At 35.1% G+C, this 14,609-nt stretch overlaps 1 protein-coding gene and 1 long non-coding RNA gene across 4 annotated transcripts in view; one reads left to right on the top strand and one right to left on the bottom strand.

The window, feature by feature from the left end:
* Nucleotides 1-10,391, top strand: part of LOC102011757 (chromosome unknown open reading frame, human C11orf73) — a 24,200-nt gene extending 13,809 nt beyond the window's left edge. For 2 of the 3 annotated variants that reach the window (XM_005379746.2, XM_013511799.1), the window contains 3 exons: nucleotides 4,295-4,446; nucleotides 9,539-9,657; nucleotides 10,306-10,385. In XM_005379746.2, the coding sequence (XP_005379803.1) occupies nucleotides 4,295-4,446; nucleotides 9,539-9,657; nucleotides 10,306-10,360 (326 nt within the window). In that variant the 3' untranslated portion in view covers nucleotides 10,361-10,385. Of the gene's footprint in view, nucleotides 1-4,294; nucleotides 4,447-9,538; nucleotides 9,658-10,305 lie in introns of all 3 variants that reach the window. The other variant, XM_013511800.1, reaches the window with a different exon arrangement.
* A 1,473-nt stretch (nucleotides 10,392-11,864) lies between these two features.
* Nucleotides 11,865-14,609, bottom strand: part of LOC106148009 — a 7,649-nt gene continuing 4,904 nt past the window's right edge. Inside the window, exon 2 of the long non-coding RNA XR_001233098.1 lies at nucleotides 11,865-12,020. This is a non-coding gene — a long non-coding RNA (uncharacterized LOC106148009). The remainder of the gene's footprint in view (nucleotides 12,021-14,609) is intronic.

The raw sequence follows: 14,609 nt of genomic DNA, 5'->3' as shown, positions 1-14,609 counted from the left end.
TTTTTTTTGGTTTTTCTCCGGTACCAGGAACCAAACTCATGACCTTGCGCTTGCCAGGCAGGCGCTTTTGCCACTGAGCTAAATCCCCAGCCCCTATTTATGTATTTTTAATAGATAAAAAATCCTCATCTTACTTTGCAATTACCATTTGTGTTCACTGCATCAGTTTTTAAATCTAAGATGAGAATCAGGATGTTAGTAATACTATTTTTCCTGTATCTTGAAATATTTTATTTCAACCAGGAAATTATTTTATTATTATTCATCAGTTATTCTCATTTATGTTAAAAGGAATAGGGCCAAAACAGTAAGAAAAGTGGAAGAATGATGAAATTTCCTAGGGCAGAGGTTAGCAGACATTTTTAAGAATGGTCAGATAGTAAATATTTTTAAGACTTTGCAGGCTTCAAATGGTCTCTGTGGCATCTTATTCTTTAAACAACTCTGTGTGTGTGTTAACTGAGGTTTGACTCCAGGGGCTTCTCACTGAGCTGTAGAAGGCACACTAGTAATACCAGCACACTGGGAGGCTAAGGCAGGGAGATCACAACTTTTAGAGCCCAGCCTAGGCAATTTAGTGACTTCATGAGACCCTGTCTTAAAATAAAAAAGGGTTGGGGCTATAGCTCAGTGTGAAGACTCTGGGTTCAGTTCCCAGTATCCGAAAACAACATCAACAACAAAAAGTCTCTTTAAAAACTTAAAACCCATTCTTAGCTCCCAGGTCATACAGAAGTTGGTTGTGGGCCAGATTTGGCCTGTGGACCTTTATTTGTTGTTGCATTAACTTACAATTTTTGTATTACACTGCTCAAAGGACTGTGTCATCTTTCTTGAAATTTGAAAGAGGACATCTTTGTGGTCTGCTTTTAGCTTTTATTAAAACACTATGGAATTTACACTTTCTTCTTAATGGTAAAGAAGTTGATAGGAAATCATTAGGCATATCAGAAAGCAAATACAAAAAGGTATTCTAGACTGAATGGTGGTGAAATTGCTCATAAAAGCAAAATGTCAGATTATGAATCTTTACGTGATGATTACCTCTGAATTTTCTTAACAAAATAATTAATGATTGAACAGTACATTTGAAAGGACCAAAAGAAAATACGATATTTTACTTAGTTATTTAGGAAAAAAGAATTATTACAGTATTTTGTAACATCTTCAACTGGTAGGAAAAGGATGGGTGCTGGTATTCCTTTATCTCATATTTGTGCTTCAGATTTGAGTAGATGTGGTTTGTAAGTAGACAGATGCTGAGTGGATGTGTACACAAAGGTGACTAGAAGGAAATAAGTGTAGGAATGAGAAAAATCACTGGGTTGAATGTTTGTCAATATAAAAATGTTTTGCAAGTTAGGGATCACATAAGATGAGCATCCTTAGTTCAACAAATTACAAGCCATTAATAGCAGGTTTCAAAATGTCCCACTTCCAGGTATTGCATTTTGATAGTGCAGATGCCAGAGGAACAAGAAGTTGCAACCATAAGCTAGAACCTATTAAAAATCTCAAGAGGTTTATAAGATGGACATATACATTCCATGGCATCCTTAATGGTTGAACCGTTGTATTCAGAGAAAATGCCGCATTTCAGCCATATATGTAATTTAAAAATAGGGAACACATAGAAGGAATATCTTTGTTTGCTGTATTTTAAGTACTGACATTCTAGACTTTTTTAGTATCTTTTTCTTGTAGGAATTCTTTCTCTAAATTATACTTTGTGTTAGGCTCTTGACTTACATAGAGGAGGGATACTTTGAGAAAAGTAGCTACAGCATTTACTATTACAATATTGTTGAGAACTTCTAATGTATGTTTTGTTTTTAAAGATTGTGCTAGATATTTTGTTTGCTCTGCTGTTTTTTAATTTTTTGACAATGATCTACAATGTAATTGAACGTGTTCGGATCATGAAATCAATTCAGATCCAAAATAAATACTAAATGTAAATATATATATTATTTTCTAATATTTCTTCCTAGTACTTTATTTTATGGTTTGTAATCAAGGGTCTTTGTATTTGTCGTGTATTAACTACTGTGTCGGGTCTGTTTGAAAGTAAGATTTACTAGTGAGTATCTTTGAAAATACATATTAAAGATTGTTCGAAGACTTTTGTGTCTTTTCCACGCATTTAAGTTGTCCTAGTGCCAGAGAGCTTTAACATGGAAGACAAAGTCAGAATGTTTTCTTATACAGTGAGTCTTAACCAGTTTTACTTGTGCGTTAAAAGATGCAATTCAGAAATGACAAGCCTTTCTGCTTGGGCAGCTCATTCCTATGTGGTTAAAATGAAGGCAGCAGAAGGGTATATTGAACTTCTTTAATTAACGGGGATGATTAGAGCCTGTTAGACAGACAAACAGCATTTTCTGAACTTGACATAATTCTCACTTTGAAATAAAGTGATGGGACAAGGAACTCCAAATCTATCCCCTTATAAAACCTACAAAATAGGGCTAGGGATTTAGCTTAGCAGCACAGCGCCTGCCTGGCAAGTGCAAGGTCGTGAGTTCGATTCCTGGTACTGGAAAACAAACAAACAAACAAAAAACCTACAAAATAACTGCCCCAAACTGTCAGAATCAGCTTTTTTCAGAACTCTAGCAACTAACCAAAAACTTAAGCAGTCAGAGAACATTTAATCAAGAAAAACCATGGCAACTCAGTCAGAACATTTACCTTTGTGGCATTTTAACCTAACTCTAGTATTCCTTATTCCTCAGCTCAGTGGTAGCCTTTACTCAGCAGGCTCCAATTTTGGTATTGGTTCAGAGAGCAAAATTAACCTTATTCACAAAGAATTTTAATTACTTGTTTTAGTCTGTGTGGTGTTTCCTGGAAGACTACCTCAAAAGTTTTGTCTTTATCTCTTCCAACTAGGAACTTTTCTAGTGCTAAAGTGACTAACTGGGGGGTGTTTGTCAAAATGTATTTACAAGTCCGGTGTGATGGTGCATGCCTGTAAGCCTTGGGTTACTAGGTCATTAAGATAGCACCCTTGTAAATGGAATTGTTGCCCCTACAAAAGGGTGATGAGAGTTCTTTCACCTTTCTGCCATGCGAGGGCACAGTGAAAAGGCACTGTCTGGCGGAAAGATGGCTCTTTCCAGATCCCATATTTGTGAATGCCTTGATTGCCTCCAGCATGGTGAAGAATAAACAGCTCAGATGCTGCCAAGTTGGTGGCATGTTTTTTTAATCATAGCCTATAAAGACTGAGACAGTGTTTGAAAAAATAATACCCAGAAACATCCTGAATTTGATGAAAGACTTTACACATTTAAGTTCAGCAAACTCCAAGTAGGATAAACTTCACACCAAGATGTTTCATAATAGATCTTAAAAGTAAAGAGAATCTTGAAAGCATCAATAGAAGTAATTTATCACATAAAGGGTCCTTATAGTTGATTCCTCATTAGAAACTATGAAATGCAGAAGGAAAAAAGATGTCAAGAATTTTCTGTATTCAGCAAAAGTATTTTTCAGAAATGCAGGAGAAATGAAGACAAAAACTGATGTAAACAAAAATAGATGATTGTTAGCAGACAGAAATGCTAAACCTCCTAGGGATTAAATAAAGACATAATTCAAAATCATATGGAGATGGGAGCTGGCACGGAAGGTGGTAGGTCAGGTGTATACTCAGTGATACACTCTGAACAAAGGGGAAATTACTAAACATTTTTCTTGAATACAAATTTCTGTATCATCTATTTCATAACATTGAGTATTGGGTGGGGTGGTCCGTGGCATTTAGTTAATACCCCATATTGTTTATTGGTGGAATGGCAATCTCAAGATCTTTCTATAATGGAATAATCAGAGAATAGTAAGGCTTTCTAAAATAGTTTTCCTCAACTTTTCCCAGCACTGTCTTTAATTCTCATTTTTCTTTCCTGTTAACTATTTTTAACTTTAGTATTTTTTAGTTGCTTTTAGAAAAACAGCTATTTTTCTTGTGGGAAGCTTTTAACTCTTACTCTGCAGTAATACAATAAACACTTGATCTTAGCCAAAAGGCTGAGAACCAATGCATTAATATGATAAAAACAAGCCATTTGCATTTATCTGAACAGAGACAAACTTTTTTGGGGGGTGCTGCGGATCAAACCCAGAGCCTTGTGCATGCAAGGCAAGAGCTCTACCACTGAGCCTCATCCCCAGCCCAAGACAAACTTACGTCGAAGAAAATTTAGAACATAGGCTCTTTACATATTTATGGAGCTATTTTTATGAATACAAGTTAAATTTGAAATATGTGGCACGTGTTAATTTCTTTCAGGAGAAGGAAGCCAACACCCTTTCGGAGCTATGAATATTGTCCGAACTCCATCCGTTGCTCAGATTGGAATTTCAGTGGAATTACTGGACAGTCTGGCTCAGCAGACTCCGGTAGGCAGTGCTGCTGTATCTTCAGTTGACTCTTTCACCCAGGTAATATGATACACACTGCATTCATTTCTTGTTTTCTGCTTGCTTTATTGTTATAATTATGTAAATAAGGTGATACTTTGATACAAACATTACATTGTGAAATGATTGGATCAAGCTTGTTAACATGTTCATCATCTCACATACTTTTTTTGGGGTGGTGAGAACATTTAAGATCTACTCTTTTAGCAAATATCAAGTATATAATACATTATTTCTAAGTATAATTTCTATGCTGTACAAAAACTTTACTTTCTTTGAGCCGTATCTCCGTATATCTTCCCCCTACAACCCTCAGGCCTTGATAGCCGTCACCATCCTGCTCTGCTCTTACTAGTTTATCTTTTTAGGTTCCACATTTAATTGTGTTTATACAATACTGTATTTGTCTTTCTGTGGTTTGTTTCACTTAGCATAATATCAAGAGGGAAAAATTTAATGATGTTAGAGAGAGTAGAGCATTACTAAAGCAGTATCTTTTTTTCCTCTTAGCGATGGCAATCATCAAACTTTAAACCTGGTAAATGCTACACAAACGCTGTGCCGCTTAACTAAACTCTTAAAGCTGTATCCCTGAGTAGAGGACAGGAGCATATGTGGAGGTGTTCACCTGAGCTAGGATAGTGCACTGTATGTATAAGGTACAGGAGATTGGTAGAAGTGGCGACAACTTGTGTGGGTTCTCTCCTGATTCCAGCAGCAGAAAAGCAGGAATTGGTAACTTACATTAAAAGGGCAGTGAAATATGTGCTCCAGGAGTAAGAGAGTGAATGTACTAGGGTACATTTATAGGTGGGTTTTCTGGTCAGCACCATAGACATATGTTTCTGTGTTATGAATTTAAAGTCAGATATGTCACATGGTCTCTTGAAAATAGACTGAATTAAAAATGACAGAGTCTGAGTCTCAAAAATACTATTTTCAGGGTCTGAGAGTGTAGCTCAGTAGTAAAGAGCCTGTTTAACATTTGCAAAATCCTGGGTTCAATCTCCAGCACTAATTTTAAAAAATAATTTAAAAAAATAAACTAAAAAGGCAAACTTTGAAGCAAGACTTTAATATTCTACTTAGTATTTTTAAAGTGTCTGGAAAGTATACCCCCAAATGGTGAATTATCCCTGGAGAAAGGTAAAAAGACTTTTATTATATATATTTATTAATTAAATTTTGAGCTGCTTCATTGCATATGTATTTTTAATAAAATCTTTTATATACATAGAAAGTATAGAAACTAACAATATTTCACAAATATTTATTATGTACCTTCTCTGTGCCATACATTTTCTAAGCACAAATAGATATAAAGAAGTAGATGAATAAGTAACACTGTCATAAATTCTCTTTGTGGTGAGTGCATGCAAAGACTTCCAAGGACTTCTGCCTGAATTTTTTTTTGTGCTGGGAATTGAACCCAGAGTTTTGTGTGGCTGCTAAGCATGTGGTCTATCCCAAGACGTTAGTATTAATTTTTAAAAAGAAGAAATAAAGAATTAAAGGCATGTCCCATTACTGTTTGCTTTTTTTATCCCTTTTTACTTCCTAAGTAGCTATTCCTCTCAATTTATAGAGATCTTTCCTATCCATATTTTAGTACTTGTGTAATACATTTGTGTTTAAGTTTAAATGTGTTTCTAATTTAACTTCTTAGTTACTCTTATTTCATTTAAATTTTTATCAGTGTAGTACATGTACTTGTTTTACAAAGATGACTAGTTATACCCTCGCACTCCTGTTCTGCTTCATAGGAGCAATCACTTTCAACCACATCCTTTCTGTGGCGGGGGGGTGTTACTTTCTTGAATCAGATACAGCTTACTTAAAAGTCTGTCACTGACTTTTGGTATAGAGGTTTTCCATTGCATTACCAGAATGAAACGGTGACTTTGCCTCTCTCCCTTGTTATTACGTGCACACATGTGTATGGCATAGTACACACACACACACACACACACACACACACACACACACACACACACTTTCCCAGTATAGAATTTTCTTAAATTAAAATTCACAAAAAAAGATTCAGAGTTTTTAATACTATTACTGGGTAAATAATTTCAGAATTGAGCCATGCATAGTACAATGATTATGTTTATTTTCTTGTATAACTTTTCATTTTTTTCTCAGGAATAAATGCTCCATTTTTTTTCTTTTGCACAGATTTGTTTCTAGTCCTAGTTTGTGCCCAAATGCTGCTGAATGTAAATTCTCTTTCAGTACATTTAAACAGATCAGTTTTACATTCTAATTCTTAGAATTATCCCACTAAAACTCTCTTTTTTGTTGTTCTGCTGTGGACTAATTATTTTCTGGGTTGTAGAGTGGTTGTATTTAGGGTGTTATTTTCTTTCTTTCTGGAATGACTACAAAAATTCCTTTCCTTTCTGTGTTGAATCCTTTGTCTTCTGGTTCCTTTATTTTTCCTTTTTGATGTACATACAGTATGAGGTATGACTGAAAAATATGAATGTTTAAAATTTTTAAAATTTGCTAAAGACACTCTCATTCTCCTCAAAATGCTACCTTCTTTTCTTCAAACACACTTATCCTATCATTATAGGTACTTTTTTGTGTTGTTCTGTTTTGTTTTTGAGACAGGGTCTCACTGCGTAGTTCAGACTAGCCTTGAACTCACTATATAGCCCAGGCTGGCCTCAAGTTTGTGGTGATCCTCCTGCCTCAGTCTCCTGAGTGCTGGGATTACAGGCATGCGCCGCCATTCCTGGCCTATTGCTACTTCCTGAAGCAGTTCTGGAAGTCCTCGTTTCTGTTTTCATTTGTGTTGTCATGGCTGCCTTGATGTCCTAAATCAGTTAAAAAACCATTTACCTTTCATGGTCATTTTGACTTGGTGAAGAATCAGAAGTTACTTGGTTTCAGATCTGATGAATAAGGTGGATGAGGAAATACCATAATATTTTTACAAACCTGGCTTTCTAAATTAGATTACACTTGATAGTGGCATTCATTTTATTTTTTATCACACCTTGTAAAGGTGTGATAAAAGAGGACTTCAGAATGTGGCAAAAATGATGGAATGTTTGAAAAGATGGGGAGTATTTTGAGAATTGATGGCAATGTGTCTTTTATTGTGATACATTTTTTTTTTTTTTAATTTTAAAGATAAAAGGAGGGAAACATTAACAGACATACAACATTTTACAACATATCACAAGCACAATACAGACAACACAGAGTTACAAACAAAGTGGTAGGGAATTAACAATGGTGGTTGTATTACATATTGATATCTTCGAAGTGGCTTCTCGTGAAAACAGATATAAACATGCAATACTGGTCAACCAAAGACTCATTGACAGTTTCTTTCAGCATAGAAATAGAAGACAGAAGAACAACCATGTTAACTATCCTGTATATACATACATACAAAATTTCTCCTTCTTTCTGTGATACATTTTTTAAAAGGTAAATATTTGCCATATATTTTGATCATCTCTTATATTCTTTCACATTTTAAAAATGAGTATAAATAGTACCATACCATACAACTTGCTGCTGCTAACTCGACATTATTTGTAAGATTTTGCTCTGTTGATGCATGGAATGGATCTAATTTGTTATAATTATTGTACAGTATACTACTATATGAATGAGTCAGTTTCCATATTGATTGATGTTCATACATTCTCACTAATATTTATCAAACCTGAAAATTTCTCCAGACTGATAGGTGAGAATTTGAATTTCATGTTTAATTTGTATTCATTGCTAGTGATGTGGAACATCTTTTCATATTTTATAGAAATTTAACATTTTGTGTAATTTTTTATTGTATTTTGGTAGTTTTTCATTTTAACTTTCTGAAATGATACCTTTTCTGTATTCTGGGTAATAACCCTCTGTATATACATTGTAGTTTTGTCCTGGTATGTTGCTTATCTTTTAATTTGCTCATGGTATCTTGTGTATTCAAACACATTTTTATGTAGATGAATTTGTGGTTTTTTTTCCCCTTCTTGATGTGTGATGTTCTTTTATAAAGTCTTAGGTTTTTTTCATGAGGAACCACTTTGAAGATATCAATATGTAATACAACAAGCATTGTTAATTTCCTACCACTTTGTTTGTAACTCTGTATTGTCTGTATTGTTCTTTTGCTGTTTTGTGAAAGGTTGTCTGTCTGTTCATGTTTTATTTTTAAAATTAAAAAAAAAAATAAAGTCTTAGGTTTTACTTTTTGAATGTTTATGTGTGGTAGGAAAGGAATTTAAGTTAACTTTTTTCCTTTATGGAAAACTAGGGGGCCAAACCCATTCTTTGAACAGTTAGCTTTGTTTTTTCCCCCTGAGTTCTATATCATATTGTCACATATAGGTTTTGTTCTGGCCTCTCTTGTTTCATCTCAGTTCATTGGTCAGTTAAGTTGTAATAGCTGGTAGGCCAAGTTCCTCCTTCTACTCATCAAAATAGGCTAAGTATCCTTAATTTTGTCAGCTTGCTTAGCTTCATGATATAGTATTACTTTGTCAAATTCTGTGGAAAACCTTATTGTAAGTAGCACTGAATATATAGATTTGATTTAGAAAGAATTGGCTCCTCCTCCCCTCCCTCTTCTCTTGTTTCCTCCATCCTTAAACTCTTTGTCAAGAAAAGGAGTTCTTAGAGATCGTTACTGTTTTGGGGGTTGGTTTGTTTGTTTTTTCTTTGAGACTGAGTCTCACTGTGTAGTTCAGGCTAGCCTTGAACTCACTGTGTAGTCTCGGCCAGACTCGAGCTTGTGGCAGTCCTCTTGACACAGCCTCCTGAGTGCTGGGATTGTTTACAGGCATATGCCACCACTCCTGGTGGTTACTGTTTTATATGAGAAAATAGGTTGATTTGAAGAGAGTTGGTTTGAGGATAGGGATACAGATGTGGACATAAAATAAAAAATTGAAAAGAAGCAACCTTCTGTCCATAGAACAACACACTGTGTCACTTTATGACTGCTCTTAATTTTCAACATTAGATTGTTTCAGAACTTAGGGTCCTTAAAACCAGGTTAATGCAAGAGTATTTTTTTTATTAAAAATGCAGAAGTCTAAATGGAATATTTAATACAACCCACTAATCTGTCAATTTTTAAACTTTCCAGTTCACACAAAAGATGCTGGACAACTTCTACAATTTTGCTTCATCATTTGCTGTCTCTCAGGCCCAGATGACACCAAGTCCATCTGAAATGTTCATTCCAGCAAATGTGGTTCTGAAGTGGTATGAGGCGTTTTCTTTCTCAAATATTAAGACTTTTAGTAATTGTATATATATTTTATTTTTGGATGTAGTCCTTCTAAGTTTTGCTCAAAAGTAAAATGTGCACAGGTTATGAGGGAGTTATATGACACTGTGAATCCAAGTGGCTATTGCAGCTATTTCCCTAACTTCTTCATGTTTTTGTTTTAGAGGATTTTGTTTTGTTTTTTTAAAATCAGCAGTTGGGGGATGTTAAGGATATTTTTGTTGAGAAAAGAGTATCATGTAGAGCCCTGGGATATCTTAGGTTTGAGTTTTATCACAAAGTAGCTACATGACAAGCAAATTATTCTCATCTGCTCATCCATGAAATGAGAAAGGAATTTGATTTTTTTCCCTAGGTCCTTTTCTAGCATTCTAATTTGCAGAAGATAAATAGTTATTAAAATTCATATGATATGGGCACTCTAAAAGCTAATCAGAACTGTTCTTATACTTAAACCACTGTCTCGAACTGCTTTTTATCTTTATGTAATTAAACTTCTAGATTAGTTTTTTTACCTTAGTTTTTAAAAAATCATGTAAAATTGTTGTTGAGATAAGTCATTTTATAGATTGTGAAAGATCTTATTTAAATTTTCATATAAATACATGGTTTCTCTTTTCTAGGTATGAAAATTTTCAAAGACGACTAGCACAAAACCCTCTCTTTTGGAAAACATAATTCGAATAAAATAATTTTTAATGGATTTTGAGATTTGTTGTGTTTTAAAGATAAATGACTCCATTTAAAAGCAAGAAGTCAAATGGATCCTGAAGCCTAAATTTGAAAATAGCTTAGGGACTGTGAAACTCATGAAAATATTTACTAAAAATTTAAAAATATTGAAAAATGAAAATATGCTCATTCTTAATGATTTTTTTCCATCATAAGTTTAAAATACTTCTTAAAGTAATCAAATCTATATATTCAGTGCTACTTACAATAAGGTTTTCCACAGAATTTGACAAAGTAATACTATTTCATGAAGCAAACATTTTATTTAGGCTGTCATCATTTTTTACCTAAAAATAAAGCCTAGTCACAATAATATTTAAGGCAGTTGCCTGTATAATTTTTCACAGTTTTCATCGTAGTTTGCTAGAGTAGTTAATGTTAAATCAACATTCCAAAATTGGAAAAATTTTTAAAAACATCAAATACACATTTTTAAATATGAAAAAGTTACTTTTAGGAGTATTTTTTATGGTTAATGAGGTTTTTCAATTAAGAGAGGTTGGTTGTCAGTTTTTATGTCCAGGTGCACTTTTGTTTAATAAAATTGTTATGATTACCAGTACTTTTTTACATTGTTAAAGTTTTGCAAGTTGTATATTTTATTCAAGTTGTTTTCAGTTTCCCCCTAGCCTTCCTTCAGAAAAGAATGGAAGGCTAGACCACTGTCTTCTGGAGTGGTGGTGAACTTGGGTTGTATTGTTCTCTGTGGGTCCTGATTGTGCATCAGTTTTTCAGTGGTCCGTGGTTGACCTGCAGGTCTTGTTAGTGAATTATCACTGTTGAGCTGTGACTTGACAGTGGCTGCACAACAGCATTTAGTGCTCTGCGCAGAAAGCATCAGTCATTTGCAATACAGTTATCAGAAGCAAAATGATTATTCATAGAAGTAGAGTGTGTACCCCACAAATTTAAGACTACTGACCTAGATTACCAAGCTATAAAAACATGTTCTCTTGTCCAGCTAGATCTGTTTTATATAGCCACATAACTACTTACAACCTAGTCAAAATCTGTTCCACCTGTCCATTGTTTTGTTTTGTTTTTTAAATAGAAGTACAACAGGAGGCATTAACTAAACAAAACAGTCCCTTGGCTTGCTATGAGGAATGGAAGATTGTGATTATCCACGACAGTCCTAGGTAGTGAATTTAAACCAGTTTGATGGCCTTCTAGGGCAGATGGTGAGAGTCAAACTTGGACCACCTTTTCTAGCTGTACACAGTAATGTTTTGCACAGTATGAATAAAGAGTCAGTTGTCACTTCTTGGAGCTCTGAAGTTGCCTTTATTTGCTTTATTTTGGAGGTGTCTGTTTCCTCTGGGAAACAGACTGAACAGAAAGTTTTATTTTTTATTTTTTGGTGCTGGGGCTGAACATGGGACCTCAGTCATGGGAAGCATGCACTCCATCACTGTTCTGCACTGTTCTGCAACCCCAAACTATGTTTTGGTTTTTTTTTTTTTTTTTTTTTTTTTTTGAGACAGTTTTTCTATGTTGTCCTCAAACTCCAGGACAGCATAGTGTCCTCCAGGTTGTCTTCAAACTCCAGATTGGTGTTCTTCATTCAGCCTCCTGAATAATGGATTGCATGTATGCACCAGTGCGCCTAGTTCAAGAAAAAAGTTTTAAGTATCTGAAAAATCTCTTAACAATTATTCTCTCCTTTTTTTTGGTTTTGAGACAGGGTCTTACTGTGCAGTTGAGGCTGGCCTGGAACTCATGGCAATCCTCCTGCCTCAGCCTCTCAAGTGCTGGGACTACAACTGCGTGCCACTACACCTAGCCTAACAATTATTCTATCTATACAAATGAAGTTTTTTTAAAAATTAAATAAGTTTATTGGTACATTTTAGATATACATAATGATCACTTGCATCACAGGGAATTTGTGCCTATACATGATATAACTTGATTTTTTTTCCCATTCCCCTCCCTGCCCTTCAATCTGTCTTCCCCTCCTTATTTAGAAAAGCTTTGTTTCCATTTTTTCCCATCTTTTCTCATTTTTCCTTTTCCCTTCCTTTCCCCCTTCCCTCTCTCCAGTTCCCCTTCCCATTTGAACATTTTCTTCCTTTTGACAATATCCATAATACATTTTGGTCCTTATTTACACTTTGAGTTTCTCACACCAGAGAAAAATGTATTTACAAATGTGTGACAAGACAGGTTTTTGTATAGAATGAGGGTGAAGGCCAGGTGTTGATGTAAGTAATTCCTAGTGGGTTACAGAAAATATTGGTATTATAAATGCCATTTATCTTTGATACACCAATCTATGTACTTAGTTATAGTAGCCCAAATTAAGATAGTATATGAAAGAAAGAAAAATGTACTCATAAAAACTTGCATATGAATGCCAATAGAATGATTTATATGAGCACAAAAGTGTAAAATTAACATCTGTCAACCGATGTGTAAAGTGTGGTATATTCACACAATGGAGTATTACTAGCAATAAAACATAATGAAGTACTAATCATGCTGTCACATAGATAAAATCTTGAAAATGTATGCTAAGTGTAAGAAGCCAGTCATGGGCCAGATATATAGCTCAGTGGCATAAGCACCTGCCTGGCAAGCACAGGGTCCTGAGTTTGATTTCTGGTACCAAAAAACAAGTCACAAAAGACCATACATTATGACTCCACTTATATAAAATAACCAGAAAAGATAATTCAGAGACAGAAAGATTAGTGGTTGCTTAGGGGTATTGGGAGTTAGGAGATGACATTAACTACTAATGTGTATGAGGCTTTTATAGGGGATAAAAATACTCTAAAATTTTGAAGTTTGTGCAACTACTAAAAATATGGATGAATTGCATGGCATGTGAATTATATCTTAAAGTTTTTTTAAAAAGGTGGTTGAAAGCAGATATGTATACAAAAATGATGGAAAGAAACAGAAATGCAAAAATTAAAAATTCTTTGACCATTTAGTGATTATAAGGCTAACATGAAAATGTTTTACAACAATATAAAGGCAGTGGTTCTCTCTTCAATTAAATTATAAGCTGTCAGATTTCAATTCATAGTAGCCTCAGAGTGGAATACTTCCACTTAATTGTGTATACAAGAAGAACCAGAAAATAATGATAAATAGAACCTATTAGAGATGCTGAAATCAGTTTACAAATTAGATATCATTATAGATTGGATCTTAAACATCCCCCAAAAGCCTAATTGTTAAAGGGTTGATTGCCAGCCTGTGGCACTTCCGGAAGGAGATGGAACCTGTGGGAAATGGGGCTGGTGGAAGGAAGCTGGGTATCTGGGGATATGCTCTTTCAAAGGATACTGGGACCCTGCCCTTTCTCTTCTGGCCACCATGATGGAAGCAGACCTCATGCACCCAAGCAACAGGGCCAAACAACCATAGATTGAAAACTCTAATTCTGTGAACCAAAATAAACTTTCCTCCTTTTTAGTTTTATAATTTTATCTAAGGTGTTTTGTCCTAATAACAAGAAGTTAGCTCACACATATGTCCTTAACTATTCATCAACTATCACCCATAGTCCTGGAACATGTGTGAGCTAGCTGCTTGTTGTAAGGACAAAATGCCTGAGATAAAAAAATTGGGTGCATATATCATTAAAACAATGAAAATATAGAATACATAGTTATGTTTCTTGCTTAAAATTGCTAATAAGGTTTCTTAATAACCCTTTATTGTTTTGTTCAGTAAGTTTGTAGCAGAAAATGCTCCCCCGCAGCCAGTATACTTCACATTGTTAGTTGCCCAGGTAATACAGATCCAGTTGCTCCTGTGGATCTGGAGCAAACATCTGGTCACTGTGATGCATAGCTGATCACTGGTGCACATCGTATAAACCAATCTCCAATTGACAAGTCATTCTGCCTCTGTAGTTCCTGCTCTCTTATCCAGTATAAGCCCTAGACCACCAGAGATCAGGGCCTAATACTTTGGGAATGATCCCAATCAGTGCGCATTGATGTAAATAAATCTGCCTCCAAATCCTGGGTGTCATTTTGGTATTTCTGCTTGCTGTTGCATCTGGTGCGTCAGCTAGGAAACTGGCAGGGCCAACCTCTTTGTTCACTGGTCATCACCCTCATGGACAGAGCAAGGACTTCTCCAGGTCCCAGTGGGAAGGCATGCCCTCAAGATTTCTCAAGTCCCGAGCCTTGGGCGGGGAGCGCCGGTCTTTGGACCGGCGGCTCACTCCCGGCCT

Source organism: Chinchilla lanigera, unplaced genomic scaffold (genome assembly GCF_000276665.1).
Source record: "Chinchilla lanigera isolate Chin_1 unplaced genomic scaffold, ChiLan1.0 scaffold00013, whole genome shotgun sequence".
Taxonomy (NCBI): domain Eukaryota; kingdom Metazoa; phylum Chordata; class Mammalia; order Rodentia; family Chinchillidae; genus Chinchilla; species Chinchilla lanigera.
This window is presented reverse-complemented; position numbering and strand designations above follow the sequence as displayed.